Source organism: Dermacentor andersoni, chromosome 10, assembly GCF_023375885.2.
Source record: "Dermacentor andersoni chromosome 10, qqDerAnde1_hic_scaffold, whole genome shotgun sequence".
Lineage (NCBI taxonomy): Eukaryota > Metazoa > Arthropoda > Arachnida > Ixodida > Ixodidae > Dermacentor > Dermacentor andersoni.
This window is the reverse complement of record NC_092823.1, coordinates 58,557,367-58,573,455: the sequence shown is the minus strand read 5'-3', so window position 1 is coordinate 58,573,455 and position 16,089 is coordinate 58,557,367. Positions and strand designations below refer to the sequence as shown.

The following is a 16,089-nucleotide window of genomic DNA, read 5'->3' as shown; positions in this document are numbered from 1 at the left end:
CGGTCAAAGTCAGTCTAAGTCTTTTCGCGAGCACTATGATTCGACTTTTTGCGTTGTGGACTGCAAACGTAGTGACAGGCAATATATCAAGCTTCGACAACGTGTCCCTCTGCGAGACAGCAGACGAGCGGACTGGCTGCAGCGCATCGGACTGCCGCTATGCGATCGGCGCCAGGATTTGCGCGTTTGCGTTCGTCGCTTTACACCGGAAGATTACTGACGGAATAGCGTTTCATGAATAAGGTATTAGGGTAAACGCAAGCGCAAGGGGACAGCGCCTGGCCGTTTGACCGTGTCGTTTCACGGGATGAATAGAAGTGCAAATGTGAATGGTCTGCACGGTGCAGCCACCTGGTGGTAGAGCGCACAACCATACAAAGCAGCAGTAGCTAAATGTATTCTTTGCTGCTGGTGTATTGGTTAACGTGTTGTTTTTTGTAAATGTTCAAATTGTTTACGCTTGGTTAGATAAATATTAGCGCTTTGTTTGGCAGGTTAATTTCTGCGCCAACAGCTGGCTGGACCGTGCAGGCCGATCAGGCTGCTCACGTACGTATACGCTAAAGTTCCTTCATCAGCTTGAGTTTATGCCTCCATCCATCCGTCGAAACGCGCAGCTCGCCTGTGGTTACAGGAATACCCGACACTTTCGGCGTTGTAAAAGAATGCTCCTAACGCACGCTGCTTCGACAGTTTTCGCTTGGGCTCGACTGCCGAGGAGCTGGCGGAGAGTTTGGAGAGACTTCGCGCGCTTGTTTTAGAGAACCGGAAGTAGACGACACGACGTCCCATCATCACGCAGAGCCAGTGAACGCGGAGCTTGGCCCTGATCACTCGGCGAATGAGTTGAGGAGAAAACGCGTGACTATGGAGGAGGGTAACTTGTAATCGTCTGTAGCTTTGTTAATATGAGATGTTTCACAAAAGTGGGGGTGCGAATGATTAATTTTAGCAGTACCCTGCGCTTCTACAAAATTTGTCCGAACCGTTTTAAGGACCCTTTCGGTGTGCCTTCAGAGCTGAAGAGCCAAACAGCTCCTTCATATTCCGTTTCCTAAACTACTTGCTCTCAATTGCCGCAATTTTAAGCTCAAACGTAGGCAAGCTCATCTATTTTCGTCAGCAGCCATCCCCTTTACTTATTTAGGTGTCGACTTCCTATTCTGAATCGTTCATATGACACACCCACTCTGTTTACTTATTACTAATTTAAATTTATTGGGTGTGTAACTTCAAGGCAAGACAATTACCAAATGTATGTGCTCGGATTACCAATGACCGCTTTTATTGTCAAAGAATCGTTTTAGTGAAAGAGCTAGCAGTTGCGAGTTCTCATTGATACCGCTACCTCCTTGAGCAGCCCCGAACTTTGTCAACACTGCGAGCAAAGGAAACTTACAAGGCCTGAGGAATCGACAAAGACAGAGAATTGCAACATCAACGCCCTCTACGTGGTTCCATCGACAAAATGAAAGCGAGTTTTCTACGGCATGAACCGGAAAACGAAAATTTCAAGGCCACGCAGAATGCATACGAGCATTTTACCGTACATGACCAGGTTCTACCAGAATCTGGTACCAGCCCTGGTCGAGCGCTAGCATTTGGCAAAATACAGCCGAATACAATCCTGGCCCAAATTTAGAGTCAAGGTATTATGAACTTCAGGCCAGTGTCGGGGCCCATTCGTTCTGAACAAAAGGCGGAGTGCGGGGCCCTATCATTGCTATTATTGGTACCAGCTTCTGCCGATGACCGCTGTATGATGAATACGGCATATTCGCTGGCTCTAGAGCACGCAGTCATAATTTCCGCGAACCATATCTCAGTGTCATTTTGATAGAATTTGCCCTATACTGCCTCCGCCAGTAAGCGACTGAGAAAACGTGTGATATATACTAGTCTGAAAAACAAAAGTTGTACGCAATAGCAAGTAATAGCGGAGAAGAGTACAAAATACATTTTGTGAGAGTTTATTTTGACATGAACTACCAAAGAAGCATTTTCAGGGGAACTAATTGGCTAAGACTTCGTAACATAAAAAGCTTATTTACAAATAAATGAGTGCCGCAGAGTCGTCTTCCATGAAGGTGCTGGAAGACGGTGATTGAGGCAGGGCTCAGAAGAGAGAAATTGGGCAAGATGCTGAAGGCAGTGCGCTAGTGAACTCTGACGGTAAGGAGTGACCTTCGAGGGGCCTGGTAAGACCTCTGAGGAGAGCGATTGAGCCGAGCCGTTTTGACTGACTTTCCCCTTATGAGAGCGCTTGCTTGCTGTGCGCACTAAGCATAAATATCAGAAGAGATGTGGGAGTGAAAACTCTATCTGGCAATTCTTGCGCGTTGAAAAACCTCCATACTTCAAGAATGAATCTTTGAGCCGAGAGTGTGAAGGTCCGAATTAATAAATATTGCTGAAAGAGATTTCCGAGGCAATGCTTTTATTTCTGAAAACAAAGTACACATTTTTGCAAGGTGTTGCAGAACACATTTACAACACCATCACAAAATGTACAGGATCCTTCACTCTTGTTCACGTCACATTTTTACACCTCACACATAGCCAACATAAGCACTTCATATTTAAAGGCCATCTGGAACAAAATGTTTGGACAGCAGTATAATTCTGGTTTCAATAAATGATGAGGAAAACGAGAAGGTAAAAGAAGGAGCCAACGTTTAAACAAGTGGTCTTGTGATTTTCAAGGCCCTTAGGGTTTTATGGGTAAACTGCGATGTGAATATGAGGCACGCCGTTGTCGAGGGCTGTGGAAATTTGGACCACCTGGGGTTCGCTAAGGTACACTTGAATCAAAGCACACGGGTGTTTTCGCACTTTGCCCCGTCGAAACGGAGCCACAGTGGCCTGCATTCCATCCCACGATGTCGTACTTAGCCCCCAACAACACAACCACTAAGCAACCGCGGTGAGTAGACTTACGCTAATCTTATCAATGTTTCGCACCCAAACGAAAGCGCAGAAAACGAACTAATTACTAGGAACCGTCTTGCTTTCTACCTGACAATAGTGTCCGCAGTAAAAAAAAAAAGCAGCTTCGTTCAATTCAGTGTACATTAGCAATGATGACTTTATGCAACCTATCGTTTGAAGCCGCATGTTTATGTGTTCCTTGAGCAATGACACCCTCGTGTAATGTCTCGATTTCTGATAGTTTTCTTCATCATCATCATCAGCCTGTTTTATGTCCACTGCAGGACGAAGGCCTCTCCCTGCGATCTCCAGTTACACTATCCTGCGCCAGCCGGTTCCAACTTGCGCCCGGGAATTTAGTAATTTGATCGCTCCATCAAGTGTTCTGTCTCCTCCACTGCGTGTCCCTTCTCTTGGTATTCATTCTGTAACCGTAATGGTCCAATGATTATCTAAGCGGCGTATTACATGACCTGCCCAGCTTCATTTCTTGTTCTTGATGTCAATTAGAATATCGTCTATACCCGTTTCCCCTCTGGTCCGAACCGCTCTTTGGCTGTCTCTTAACGTTGTGCCTAGCAGTCTACGTTGCATCGCTTTTTCCGCGATCCTTAACTTGTTCTCAAGCTTCTTTGTCAGTCTCCAAGTCTCTGAACCCCTATCTCAGCACTGGTGAAATGCACTGATTGGAAACCTTCCTTTTCAGTGATAATGGTAAGCTTCCAGTCAGAAGCTGACGTTGTCTCCCGTATACTATTCAACCCATTTTTATTCTTCTATGAATTTCCGTCTCATGATCAGGTTTCCCTGTGAATTATTGACCTAGGTAAACGTACTCCTTCACAGACTCTAGAGGCTGACTGGCTATCCTCAACTATCGTTCCTGTGCCCGGCTATTCATCACCGTATTTGTCCTTCCGCATACTAATATTCAACCCCACTCTTAGACTCTCTGTTAAGGTCATCAGTCATTTCTTGTAACTCGTCTGTTCTTGCTGAATAGAACAATATCATCGGCTAACCGAAGGTTGCCAAGATATTCGCCATGGATCCTTACTCCTAAGCGTTTTAAATTAATAAGCTCGAATACTTCTTCAAATCATGCAGTGAATATAATTGTATATATTGTGTCTCCCTGTCTGACTTCTTTCTTTATAATTATCTTCCTATTCTTCTTGTGTAGAATTAAGGTAGCTATGAAACCTCTGTAGATATTTTCCAATGTATTTACGTAAGCGTTCTGTACTCCTTGATTACGTAATGCCTGTGTGACTGCTGGTATCTCTACTAAATCAAATGCCTTTTCGTAATCTCTGAAAGCCATATAGACAGGCTTACAGTTCTCTGCAGATTTCTTGATAACCTGATTAACACGGACTTGATCCATTGTAGAGTACTCCTTCTTGAAGCCAGCCTGTCGCTTGGTTGACTAAAGTTCATAGTTGCCTTTACACTATTGGAGATCATTCTGGTAAATATATTATATTGGGAGTAAGCTAATGGGCCTATAATTTTTCAATTCTTTAACGTCTTCCTTTTTGTGGATTAGTATAATGTTTGCATTCTCTTTCTGGGATCCTTACTGTCGATAGGCACTTCGTATAAAGGGCCGCAAGTTTTCCAAGCAGTATGTTGCCTCCTTTGATTAACTCAGCTGTTATTCCATCTTCTCCAGCCGCTCTTCCTCGTTTCGTGTCTAGCAAGGCCCTCCCGACCTCACCGGTAGTTATAGGAGGAGTTTCTGTATCCTTTTCCTTACTGTTTCTAGTAAAGTTATCCCAAATCCTCTCGTTGTTGCGCAGGTTAGTGTAGTATTATTCCGCTTCCTTTACTATATCTTCGAGATTGCTGATGATATTACCCTGCTTATCCTTCAGCACACATAACTTGTTTTGTCGTATGCGATGTTTCTTTCTCACTGATTTCAGGCTGTGTCCATATTTTGCGGCTTCTCCAGTCTTTCTCACGTTATTGTTTGGAGTATCACTTTTTTGCGTTGTTGATCAGTTTTGACAGTGCCGTGAATTTTATATCATCTCTTGAGTTGGACACTTTCTGTGTTTGTCGTTACTTTATTAGGTCCTTTGTTACTTGGGAGAGATTGCCTACTGGATGCCTTGGTGCCTTACCTCCCACTTCAATTGCTGCCTCTTAAGCCAGCCTAATTATAGTTTCATTCATTAGCTTTACGTAATCATCTCTCTGTTCTAAGGCTTCATATTTGTTAGCAAGTACCAGCCTCAATTTGTCTTCTTTTACCCTTGCTGCCTCTAGGTTGACCTGTTTCTTCTCGAACAATTTTGCTCTTTCTCTCTTCAAACTGAGGCTAATCCTAGGCTTCACTATCCTATGATAACTGCACTTTACTTAACCTATCACTTCTACACTTTGCACAATGCTGGGATCAGCAGAAAGTATGAATTCAACTTCATTTCTTGTTTCATCATTAGGGCTTTCCAGGTCCACTTTCTGTTGCTACGCTTCCTCAAAAAGGCGTTCATTATTCGCAGCTTATTCCTTGCTGCGAATTCTACTAGCATCTCTGCTCCAGCGTTTCTAGAATCGAGGCCGTATTTGCCAATTGCTTGTTCTCCAGTCTGCTTTTTCAATGGAATAGAAATAGAATCCTCAGCTTCAGTCATGACAGACGTTTTTCATGTATACGACATGACACAAGACCCGAATAACATGCTTTTTATGATATCGCACAATATGAGGACTTCATTTCGCTGCTTACATTGATATGCTTTGCTTGAGAAGTGGCGATAAAGACTTACCAGCAAACGTATTTAATACATCTCACGCCCTTGTTCAAGCACACAAACCTCATATATTCCACACAGTAGGACTAAATTTGAAGTCAAATACATTGAAATAGACCCCTTATCTACGAGAACAACTTTTTTTCTGCGCTTAACACAAATTTTTCGAACAGTTCACTTTTGAACTGAATGTACCAGCGCTCATTACTGTGGCTTCTCAATCAGTTTCACTTGTCCAAGAGTTACTATCTCAACCTTCCGTTAGAATTCTGAACAACAGCGGTAATACAGTGGCACGTTTCTACAGCCCACAATCACTTGCTCAGAAGCATGATGGACTTCAGAAAAGAAAACCTCCCATTAGCTTTGAAAACCTGCAGGACATGTACATTTTATTCTTTCACGAGATGAACAGAAATGAAGGAGAAATCAAGTGCACCGTCATAAATAAAAAAGACAAATGCAATGGGACAAAAAGTTTTTCAACAATCGTCAATGTAATAAAAGCAGATAGACGTAGTAAAGAATTCCAAAATACTATAAAATTCCAAATACTATACAGAAATGACATAGAATGCGACTGAAGGTTTCCTTGCAATGAAATACCGCACCTGGTGCAAATGAAACTACTTGACCAAATGCAATCAGGTTTGTGTTATGTCACCTCTATGTGTTCAAATAGTGGGATTGGGGATGCTTAAAATTGGAGCACAGAAATATATATATATATATATATATATATATATATATATATATATATATATATATATATATATATATATATATATATATATATGCGAACTCGCTGGAGCGCTCAATGACTGCATTCTAATGTCCGTGTAGCTGCTATGGTTCAGCATCAGTCACGAAGCTCATCATTGCGAAGTCAATTTAGCATATTGGAGTTATTTTAGCCTAATACCATTACCAGTAAAATTTTTTATAGCGACCATTTTCCTGCGTGTAAATCGCACATTTTCTCTCTCAAACGGCAACACCAGTGACACTCGTAAATGCAAACGCTCTTCACTATACGATCAAATGGTGGCCTTAATGAGGTGGAAATCGCAGCCATTCGAGTATTAAAATACGTTTACTTTTTCATTGTTAGTAATGACACGTTCGGTAATTTTGTCATGAAAGGACCTCAATTAATACTCCAAAGAGGGTTCTGTGTTAGGTTTGATATTTTGCAGATCAGCTCTTAAAGCATTTAAAAGAATTCTGACATTCATAGAGGCAATTTTGCTTTAAACAAGCCGTCACTGCACCAACGCACCTGCGGAAGCACAAATACACATAACCCGATGACATACTTTTAGAATTGCTTTTATCTAACATCCAATGATTACTCTCTGTTGCGTTAGGCTCACCATTGCTTCAGGTAAGCGGCGTGACTTATTTAGATCTCATCGTTAGCCTTGTCGCAAACAATATTGAATTTCAAAATCTGGATAGGCTCTACATTTTCGCATGCCTCTAATGAAAGAGGAACGTAAGTTTGTCAATCTATAAAAATGCGCACTTGGAGCAAACATAACGTTGCTGACGTATCAGCACTCAGGCACATTCTTAGATCAGCTGTCAGTGTTGTACAACGGCGAGAACGGCGTCCGTTAAGCTTGTCAGAAATTTCCGATTACCTTCCAAAACCTTTTGCAGTTCGTCTAAACCCTCTTATCATTCTCAAATCTATTGACGCTAATCTCCAGCACGCATCCAAACTATGGAAAGCACATGAATAACATAAGTACCATGCATTGCAGGGTGCGTAACACTAACTATGTACGGCACCAAGTCACCTGTGGAACATGTCAGTTCGCGACGGGCGCTGAGTGTCGGTATTATGCTTGTCTCAACACCTGTCGTTGTGCTTACGCCACGGTCATTGGCGCATTGGCAGCGCAGGAAGGGGGCGTAGGTTGCGTCGACCTCGTACCTCAGTCTCCGAGCGTCAGTGGAAAAGTGGAGCGTCAGGTTCAGCGAGATTTGTCGAGGCTCGGATGGTCCACTGCCAGTGTTGTGGAGGTATATTACGAGCTGGCGCAGAAAGGGCATCTCCCTGGTAGTGTCCAATATTCGTACGAGGTTTCTAAAATTGAGATAAGACAAGCAATTTAGCTCCGCAACTGATGTCATGACTAAAATGCAACTAGGAAAATTGCAGCCAGGAATTCTGCAGGGAACAATATTGTTACGTGTGGAAAGACACTGACTAGAGATGCTATTTACACGCTATTTACACTGGAGCCAGGCAGCCACGCTGACACTCCCTCGTGCCGAGGGCACCGACCAACTTCTTCGTCGTTCTCGCGGCGGCTCGTCTCTCGCGGAATCATATCGTAATATTACCCCCCGGCGGCAAAAGCACCGTCACGGTGCTGTTAAATATCCAAGGGGCATGGAGAGTTGTAGGGCTTGAGTCGGGCAACGTGGACGATGTCACTGGTTGTCACAGCGGAGGACGTCGTGGGCGTGGCTAGAACGATTTCATAGGTTACATCGGTCACTTTGCGTATCACGCGATATGGGCCTGTGTAACAGAAAAGCAGTTTTTCACAAAGGCCGACTTTACGCGATGGTGAGCAAAGCAACACGAGGGTGCCGGGCACAAAATGGACATCACGGTGACGGAGGTCGTAGCGTTGTTTTTGCTTGTCTTGAGACACTTGTAGACGAGCGCGCGCAAGTTGGCGAGCATGGTCAGCATGGGCGATTGCATCACGGGCATAATCGCTACTTGAAGCTGTGGCGGACGGAAGCACAGTGTCCAGTGGTAGCGTTGGTTCGCGGCCATACAAGAGGTAAAACGGGGAAAAGCCAGCAGTTTCGAGACGGGAAGAGTTATATGCAAAGGTAATGTAAGGTAGAGCCAGGTCCCAGTATCGGTGGTCTTCTGAAACGTATTTGGATAGCATGTCTGTAAGGGTGCGGTTCAAACGCTCAGTGAGGCCGTTCGTTTGGGGGTGGTAGGAGGTGGTAAATTTATGCTGTATTGAGCAGGCACGCATGATGTCGTCAATGACTTTGGCCAAAAAGGTGCGGCCGCGGTCTGTAAGCAATTGACGCGGAGCACCATGCATCAATATGATATCATGTAGCAGGAAGTCCGCAACATCAGTTGCACAACTGGTCGGAAGAGCACGGGTTACGGCTTAGCGGGTCGCGTAGTCCACCGCGACTGCAACCCACTTGTTTCCTGATGTAGATTCCGGAAATGGGCCTAGAAGGTCCAAGCCGACACGATGGAAGGGCTCGGCAGGAATGTCGAGCGGCTGCAGGTAACCAGCGGGGAGCTGGGAAGGCTTCTTGCGTCGTTGGCAAAGTTCACAAGCGGCGAAGTAACGTCGTACGGAACGGGCAAGGCCCGGCCAGAAAAAACGGCGACGTACCCGGTCATAGGTTCGAGATACGCCGAGGTGTCCTGCCGTTGGTGCGTCGTGAAGCTCCTCTAGAACGGTGGAGCGGAGGTGTTTAGGTACTACAAGCAGGAACTCAGAGCCGTCTGGATGAAGGTTACGACGGTACAGAGTACCGTCGCGGAGGACGAAGAGGCGTAGAGTAGCATCGGCCGGAGAGTGTTCAAAACGGTCGATGAGTGCTCTGATGTAGGCGTCACGGCGTTGCTCGTCGGCGAAATGAAGCAGCTGGGATACCGAGAATACGCAAGAAGCACTGGCAATATTGGAGGAGTCAGAGTCGTCAACAGGGTAACGCGACAAACTGTCAGCGTCTTGGTGCAGGCGGCCAGACTTGTACACCACGGAATATGAAAATTCCTGTAGCCTCAAAGCCCATCGACCAAGCCGGCCTGTAGGATCTTTTAGCGATGAGAGCCTGCAAAGAGCATGATGGTCAGTGACCACGGAAAAAGGGCGACCGTAAAGGTAAGGACGAAACTTTGCAACCGCCCAGACAACAGCAAGGCATTCGCGTTCCGTAATGGGATAGTTGCGCTCCGATGGTGCTAGGAGGCGGCTCGCATAAGCAATAACGCGATCCTTGCCACGCTGACGCTGGGCTAAGACGGCACCTACGCCATGGCCGCTGGCATCTGTACGTAATTCTGTAGGGGCATCAGGGTCGAAGTGGGCGAGAATGGGTGGTGAGGTTAGAAGAGTGACGAGACGAGAGAAGGCGGCGGCTTCTGCAGTACCCCACGAGAATTGTACGCCTTTCTTCAAAAGATTAGTTAGGGGCCTAGCAATTGTCGCAAAATCTGGAACAAAACGACGAAAGTACGAGCACAGCCCTACAAAACTTCGAACGTCTGCGGCTGTCTTCGGAACCGGAAACTCTCGGACAGCGCGAGTTTTGTCGGGGTCAGGCTGTACTCCGGAAGCGTCAACTAGATGGCCCAGAAGAGTGATTTGTCGGTGGCCAAAACGACATTTGTGTGAGTTAAGTTGCAGCTTCACCTTTCGAAATACATCAAGTATAGTTGTGAGACGCTCAAGGTGAGTGTCGAACGTTGGCGAGAAGACGATGACGTCGTCGAGGTAGCAGAGGCATGTGGACCATTTGAAACCTTGGAGCAAGGAGTCCATCATACGCTTAAAGGTTGCAGGGGCGTTCCATAATCCAAACGGCATTACTTTAAATTGGTATAGGCCATCAGGTGTGATGAACGCGGTTTTTTCTTTGTCCATATCGTCAACAGCAATCTGCCAATATCCCGAACGAAGATCAATAGACGAGAATTATCTGGAACCGTGCAGGCAATCAAGGGCGTCGTCTATACGTGGGAGCGGGTAGACGTCCTTTTTTGTAATGCTGTTCAGGTGACGGAAATCAACACAGAAGCGCCACGTGCCGTCCTTTTTCTTAACCAACACCACAGGTGACGCCCAGGGACTCGATGATGTTTTTATCGAGCATTTTGTTCACTTCATCTTGAATTACTCGGCGTTCCGACACAGAAACTCGATACGGTCGTCGGTGAATAGGCACAGCATCGCCAGTAAGAATGCGATGCTTGACCGCGAGCGTCTGGCCTAAAGGGCGATCGTCGAAGTCGAAAATATCGCGGTAGGACGATAATACTTCGCAATGGTCTTCAGCCTGCGTAGAGGACAGGTCCGTCGCAACCATTTTCTTTATGTTGAGATCGACGCCCGAGGCAGGCGCGATGGGCATGCTAAGGTCGCGAGAACCATCGGTCGATAACGCTGCCACGTATTGGTCGCCGAGACAATCAATGGTGGCAAGGCAAATACCTTGCGGTAGAATTTGCTTTGCCAATCCAAAGTTACTGACAGGCATGCGAGTGTGGTTCGCAGTAATAGCAACTATACTGGGAAGCACGGTGACGTCAAACTGTATTGGGATGTCGTGCAGAAGAGTGACGAGGTACTCGCCATCAGGAACCGGTGGGAAAGACAACAGTTCAATGTAGGCTATGGACTTTGGCGGCAGGCGAAGAAAGCCGGTGGAGCGTAAGCGGCAGTGGGGTGCGTCAGAAGGTTCTGCGAGCATCGGCAACTCGAGGCGAAGGGTACTGGAAGAGCAGTCAATTAGGGCAGAATGGGCGGAGAGAAAATCGAGGCCGAGAATAAGGTCGTGGGGGCAATGAGCAATTAGGGTGAAGAGTACAGGAGTGTGGCGGCCGGCGATGCTGACACGTGCAGTACCGCCATCCGCAACGCGGACGACGCGTGCCGACGCTGGGGTGAGGAGCTTGTTCAGTCGTCGTCGGAAGGCAGCACTCATAATAGAAAGATGTGCTCCTGTATCGATGAGTGCCGTGACAGGATAGCCGTCAACGTCAACGTCAAGAAGGTTTCGGTTAGTAGGTAACGTGAGCAGAGGATTTGAGGGCAGGGTCGACAACGCAGCTTCACCTCCAGAAGCTGCAGTGCCTAGTTTTCCGGCTGGGTGCGGGAAGCGATAGGCGGCTAAGAAAAGCGGCGGGGTTGGGGCGAACGAGACTGGTGGCGTCGAGGTGAGGGCGAGCGGCTGTAGCGAAGGTTCGGAGCAGGGACATCAGCGGTAGTAGGTTCATGGCGGGTGGCATAGGGTACAGAAGGTCCAAAGGTGCGGGCATAAGTGGGGGCGTAAGTCGGAGGAGGTGGTGGCCATCGGTTGCGGCAGTGACAGGCGACGTGGCCGATGCGACAGCAGTGGAAGCAGATCGGCCTGTCACCAGGTGTACGCCATTCGGACGTGTTGCGGCGAGATGTGGCAGAAAAGGACTGCCGGGGACGAGGAGGGCCCCTAGATAACTGGGGAACGCTGGGTCGAGACGTGGAACACACGGTGTTCAGAGCCATGTTTTCAAATTCCTGTCTGACGACAGCCTGAATCAGCGCAATGGTGGTTGCTGGCGGATCGGGATGCGGCGTGGAGAAGGCTGGTAAAGAAGCGGCCTCGAGTTCGCGGCGAACAATACGGGTGACGTCGTCACAGGTGGTGGTCTGACGTGGTCGACCCTCACATGTCGACGTAGCAGCAGTGTTGGGTAGGCGCGCAATGTGGTTTGAGATACGGCGGCTCTTAGCCTGTTCAAGGCGACGGCATTCTTTTATAATGGCATCGATAGTCGACACGTTGCCGAAAACAAGCAAATTGAAAGCGTCGTCGGCGATGCCTTTTAGCACATGTGCCACTTTATCTCCTTCGGACATATGATCGTCAGCTTTACGGCATAGAGCCAAGACGTCGAGGATGTAGGAAACGTATGGCTCTGTAGGTGACTGAACACGAGACGCAAGAGCCTTTCTCGCGGCAGCCTTGCGCCCAATGGGGTCGCCGAACAGTTCCCGCAGTTTTTCTTTGAAATTGTCCCAACTGGTTATTTCGTCATCATGTGTTTGGTGCCACACGCATGGGAGCCGCCGAGATAAAAGATGACATTGGCGAGCATAATCGTTGGGTCCCACCTGTTATTAGCGCTGGCATGTTCATAGAGCTTGATCCAGTCGTCGACATCCTGTCCCTCCAGGCCAGAGAACACACCTGGGTCACGATGTGGGGCAACCGTGACGACTGGAGCAGTCGGACAAGCCGAAGCCGTTGCGGAGGCGGGTTCGTCACCGGGAGGCATGGTGACAAGCTCGGTGTGCCGACCACTTCGGAGTTCCGTGGTGAGGACGGGATCGCTGACCTCCACCAGAAATGCTACGTGTGGAAAGACACAGACTAGAGATGCTATTTACACGCTATTTACACTGGAGCCAGGCAGCCAGGCTGACACTCCCTCGTGCCGAGGGCACCGACCGACGAAATGGAATATTGTTTGCACCAGCGACATCACTCTAAAACATTCACATTGAGCTTTGTTTTCTTGCAAGTACTAAAGTCCAACGAATTTTCTTATTCAACCGCAGCAACTTAGCCGTTCTCTTATTAGGCAGCGAACATACTTCCTTGTACAGATCATTTGTTATATAATGGTAAAATAAACGGATAAAAATTTTTATAGGGACAAAAAGCCATAATATTGTGACCCCCTGAAGAGTGAAAAAGTGCAACGGCGATTTCAAACGAGCGCTCACAACCATTTAAATATGACGCCACGTGCAACTCTTTTTTATAGATAGCGACCCGATTTTTGTCTGTATGTTGCTTTGGAAGTCTTCCCAGGTGGGTATGTTAGTTTTATTGAAAAGCTCGCGGAATATATGAAAACCAAGTCAATCAATGTAGCGATGCTCCGTATTGACACCATTGAAACCCATGTACGGCATGCGCTGCCAGCAGGACAACACTTCTGCTGCTCCATGGGAAAATATCGTGCTACCAAGCAGCTCCGCCGCGAAGTCCTTACAAATTTGTTGGCGTGGCCACCCAGATTAGGTCGGTGGCACGTCGGCGATTACGCGCCACGTACTGGAGGCGCGTTCGTCTCGGACGCTTTTCATTCAGGAAGCATTCAAACGCCCACTATGGGCCTGTTCGATGTTGGTGGCAGCCTCTCAAAGCGTACATTCCACCGTCCTTTAAAGTCGCTGCAAAATTTATCGCCAATATGAGCCGTACACTAAATACCTTTGCCCGGTAGTTGCCGACATCTTTTGCCCGACATCTTCGAGGAAGAAGGCATTTTCTCGGAGTTTTTTATACAAGATGGTGTTACAAAGGTTGTGCCACGATGCTGCAAAATTTGTTGTTTGCGGAGATTTGTGCGACCTAATATTTCCATATCATGTTAACCTTGTCACAAATTAAACTGAATTTCGAAATGTGGACAATGTCCCGACCATTTCGCCGTACCTCTAGCTCTACATAAACGGTATTGTTCAGTACATAAATTATGCCCATTTTCAATACAATAGCGCCCCCAATGCGTATGTTTTCAGGCAATTACTTAGAGAAACAGTGGGCATAATATGTAAGCAATTTTTATTTTTCCTGTATTCTGCTCGCTCTCTTGCTTTCCATCTGCAGTCAGTAAAAGAGCGAATCATTGGCGAATGTCAAGTATAATCGTTATACTATTCCCAAGAAAATGCACGTTGAAATCTAAAGCGATGTGGTACAATCATCAAATGTGGTACAATCATAAAGACACCATAAATACTTTTCCATGAAAAACTGAAAAACATCAAATGCATACACATTCCTAAAACACATTACTGATACCAAAGTATCTGTCTACCCTACCACCTTCATTAGGTATTCTGGACGCATGGCAATGACCATGACTACATCACTACTTATCTGAAGATCAAATATGTGACGAAGTTTACTTCACGCAAACTTCTTCACCCAATCAACTGACCTGCACTTTAGAACACGTATGGAGGAAGCGTGTTAAGATCATCTAGCTTGGAACTTGGACAATAAGATCAGACGGACTATTCAAAATTGTCGAGGAAATTTCAGCTATTACCTTAACATGCAGAGTACGATGAGCAACTACAGCAACTACACTCATACACCTTCGGGAGACAAATCGCACTCAGAAGACGACTCAGCGACTTCTTGACATATTCCAGGCCCGTCACCAGAAATTATTATGGGTATTCCCGGATCCCCCTAAGCGGCTTTCACAAGTCTCGATTAGTGTACAAGATATCGGACGCCTCCTCAGCAGTGCAGTGTTACCCTTTCAGGACACTTGCTATTCATTAGCGATGTCGCTAAATCGACGCTGATGAAGATTTCTGGGCAAGGCTACAAGGCGGAGAATTCTGCTCTGCTGCACATTTTCCAGTTGCTACACTTTGTTCGCAAACGGAACAAATAAATATAATCCTGTGTATGAGAGACTTGGTGGTTTCACTAGCTGTGTACTAATGCTCGTCATGTCTAGGACTTGATGGAGTCACATATTTTGCACTTGGTAATCTGGGCTCAAATTCTCGAGATAGCAGTCTTAAGGTTTACAAGAAAACACGGCAAGAAGAGTCAGGTCCTCAAAATGGAAGCAAAGCCGCCATGCTCTATATTAAACACCTCACAAGTCTCCATTTTGTTCCACACTATACCGAACATCTGCACTTGCCAGCTACGTTGGGAAAGTTATGAAGAGGAGGGCAATGAAGCACCTTCAACGGTGCCGTGAGAGCAACAACGTCTCTCCCTGAAATATGACTCTTCCAACGTGGTCGATTAAGACAGATTGTGATTGATCTCGTGACGCAGTTGCAACGCCAGATACTCCTTAAACGACTAACCGCGGTGCTGTTTCTAGACCTCTGGGAGCATACGATAACGTCACTCATGAGGACACACCGGACGCCTTCGAAACTGTAGGGATTGGCGGTCACATTTACAATTCAATATACAAATATATGTTTGAAAGTTCTTTGTCGGATATGAAATGGAGTAACCAGATTGCACTGCAGCGTGAGCTCTACTGTCCTACTCACCATGTCATTCAAGCATGTTACATGGGAAAGCAGCGTTCTTGCATCGTCACCTTGCAGGGCCCACCTACTCCCTCAACCCACCTGTACTACAATGGCAGCATTTTACGACCTCAGCCATATAAACCCAGTGTCGTCTATTGTTACAACTGTTTCCGACCTTCCCACATGCGCGGATCATGTCCGTTTACAGCGCCAGATGAAGCTGTACTTGCTGGCGCAGTGTCTTGCTGATGTGGACTCTGGAAGGCCGACGATCACGAGATCACTTCTCCAATTTGTCCTACAAAGCAAAAGACTACTCAGAAGGTTCGCATTCATAAGCAATGGCCTCAGCATGCTGCCACACAACCAGTACCGACATCTAACAGGTTTGCGGCGCTCCAGTGAGATGATGACGACAGGTCTGCAACCATTCCCAACAGACTTACAGTGACCGAGTTCGCAAAGACCGCCGTCGCCCGCTGGTTACGCAGAAGCAGAGCGTGCCGGAACATCTGCGTGATGATATTGCAGCAGTTGACAATCAAATGGCCTGCCTTTTAGCGGAAGTTTCCAAGCTCCGGCAGCACCGTGAACTACCTGCCCGT

At 46.8% G+C, this 16,089-nt stretch overlaps 1 protein-coding gene and 1 long non-coding RNA gene across 2 annotated transcripts in view; one reads left to right on the top strand and one right to left on the bottom strand.

Annotated features, from left to right (window-relative positions):
• LOC129380667 (uncharacterized) overlaps window positions 1–16,089 on the top strand; it is a 45,870-nt gene that overhangs the window by 11,086 nt on the left and 18,695 nt on the right. The window lies entirely within an intron of this gene.
• Window positions 6,471–16,089, bottom strand: part of LOC126543448 (uncharacterized) — a 58,858-nt gene continuing 49,239 nt past the window's right edge. Inside the window, exon 6 of the mRNA XM_050190567.3 lies at window positions 6,471–7,782. Within this exon, the coding sequence (XP_050046524.2) occupies window positions 7,392–7,782 (391 nt within the window). The 3' untranslated portion in view covers window positions 6,471–7,391. The remainder of the gene's footprint in view (window positions 7,783–16,089) is intronic.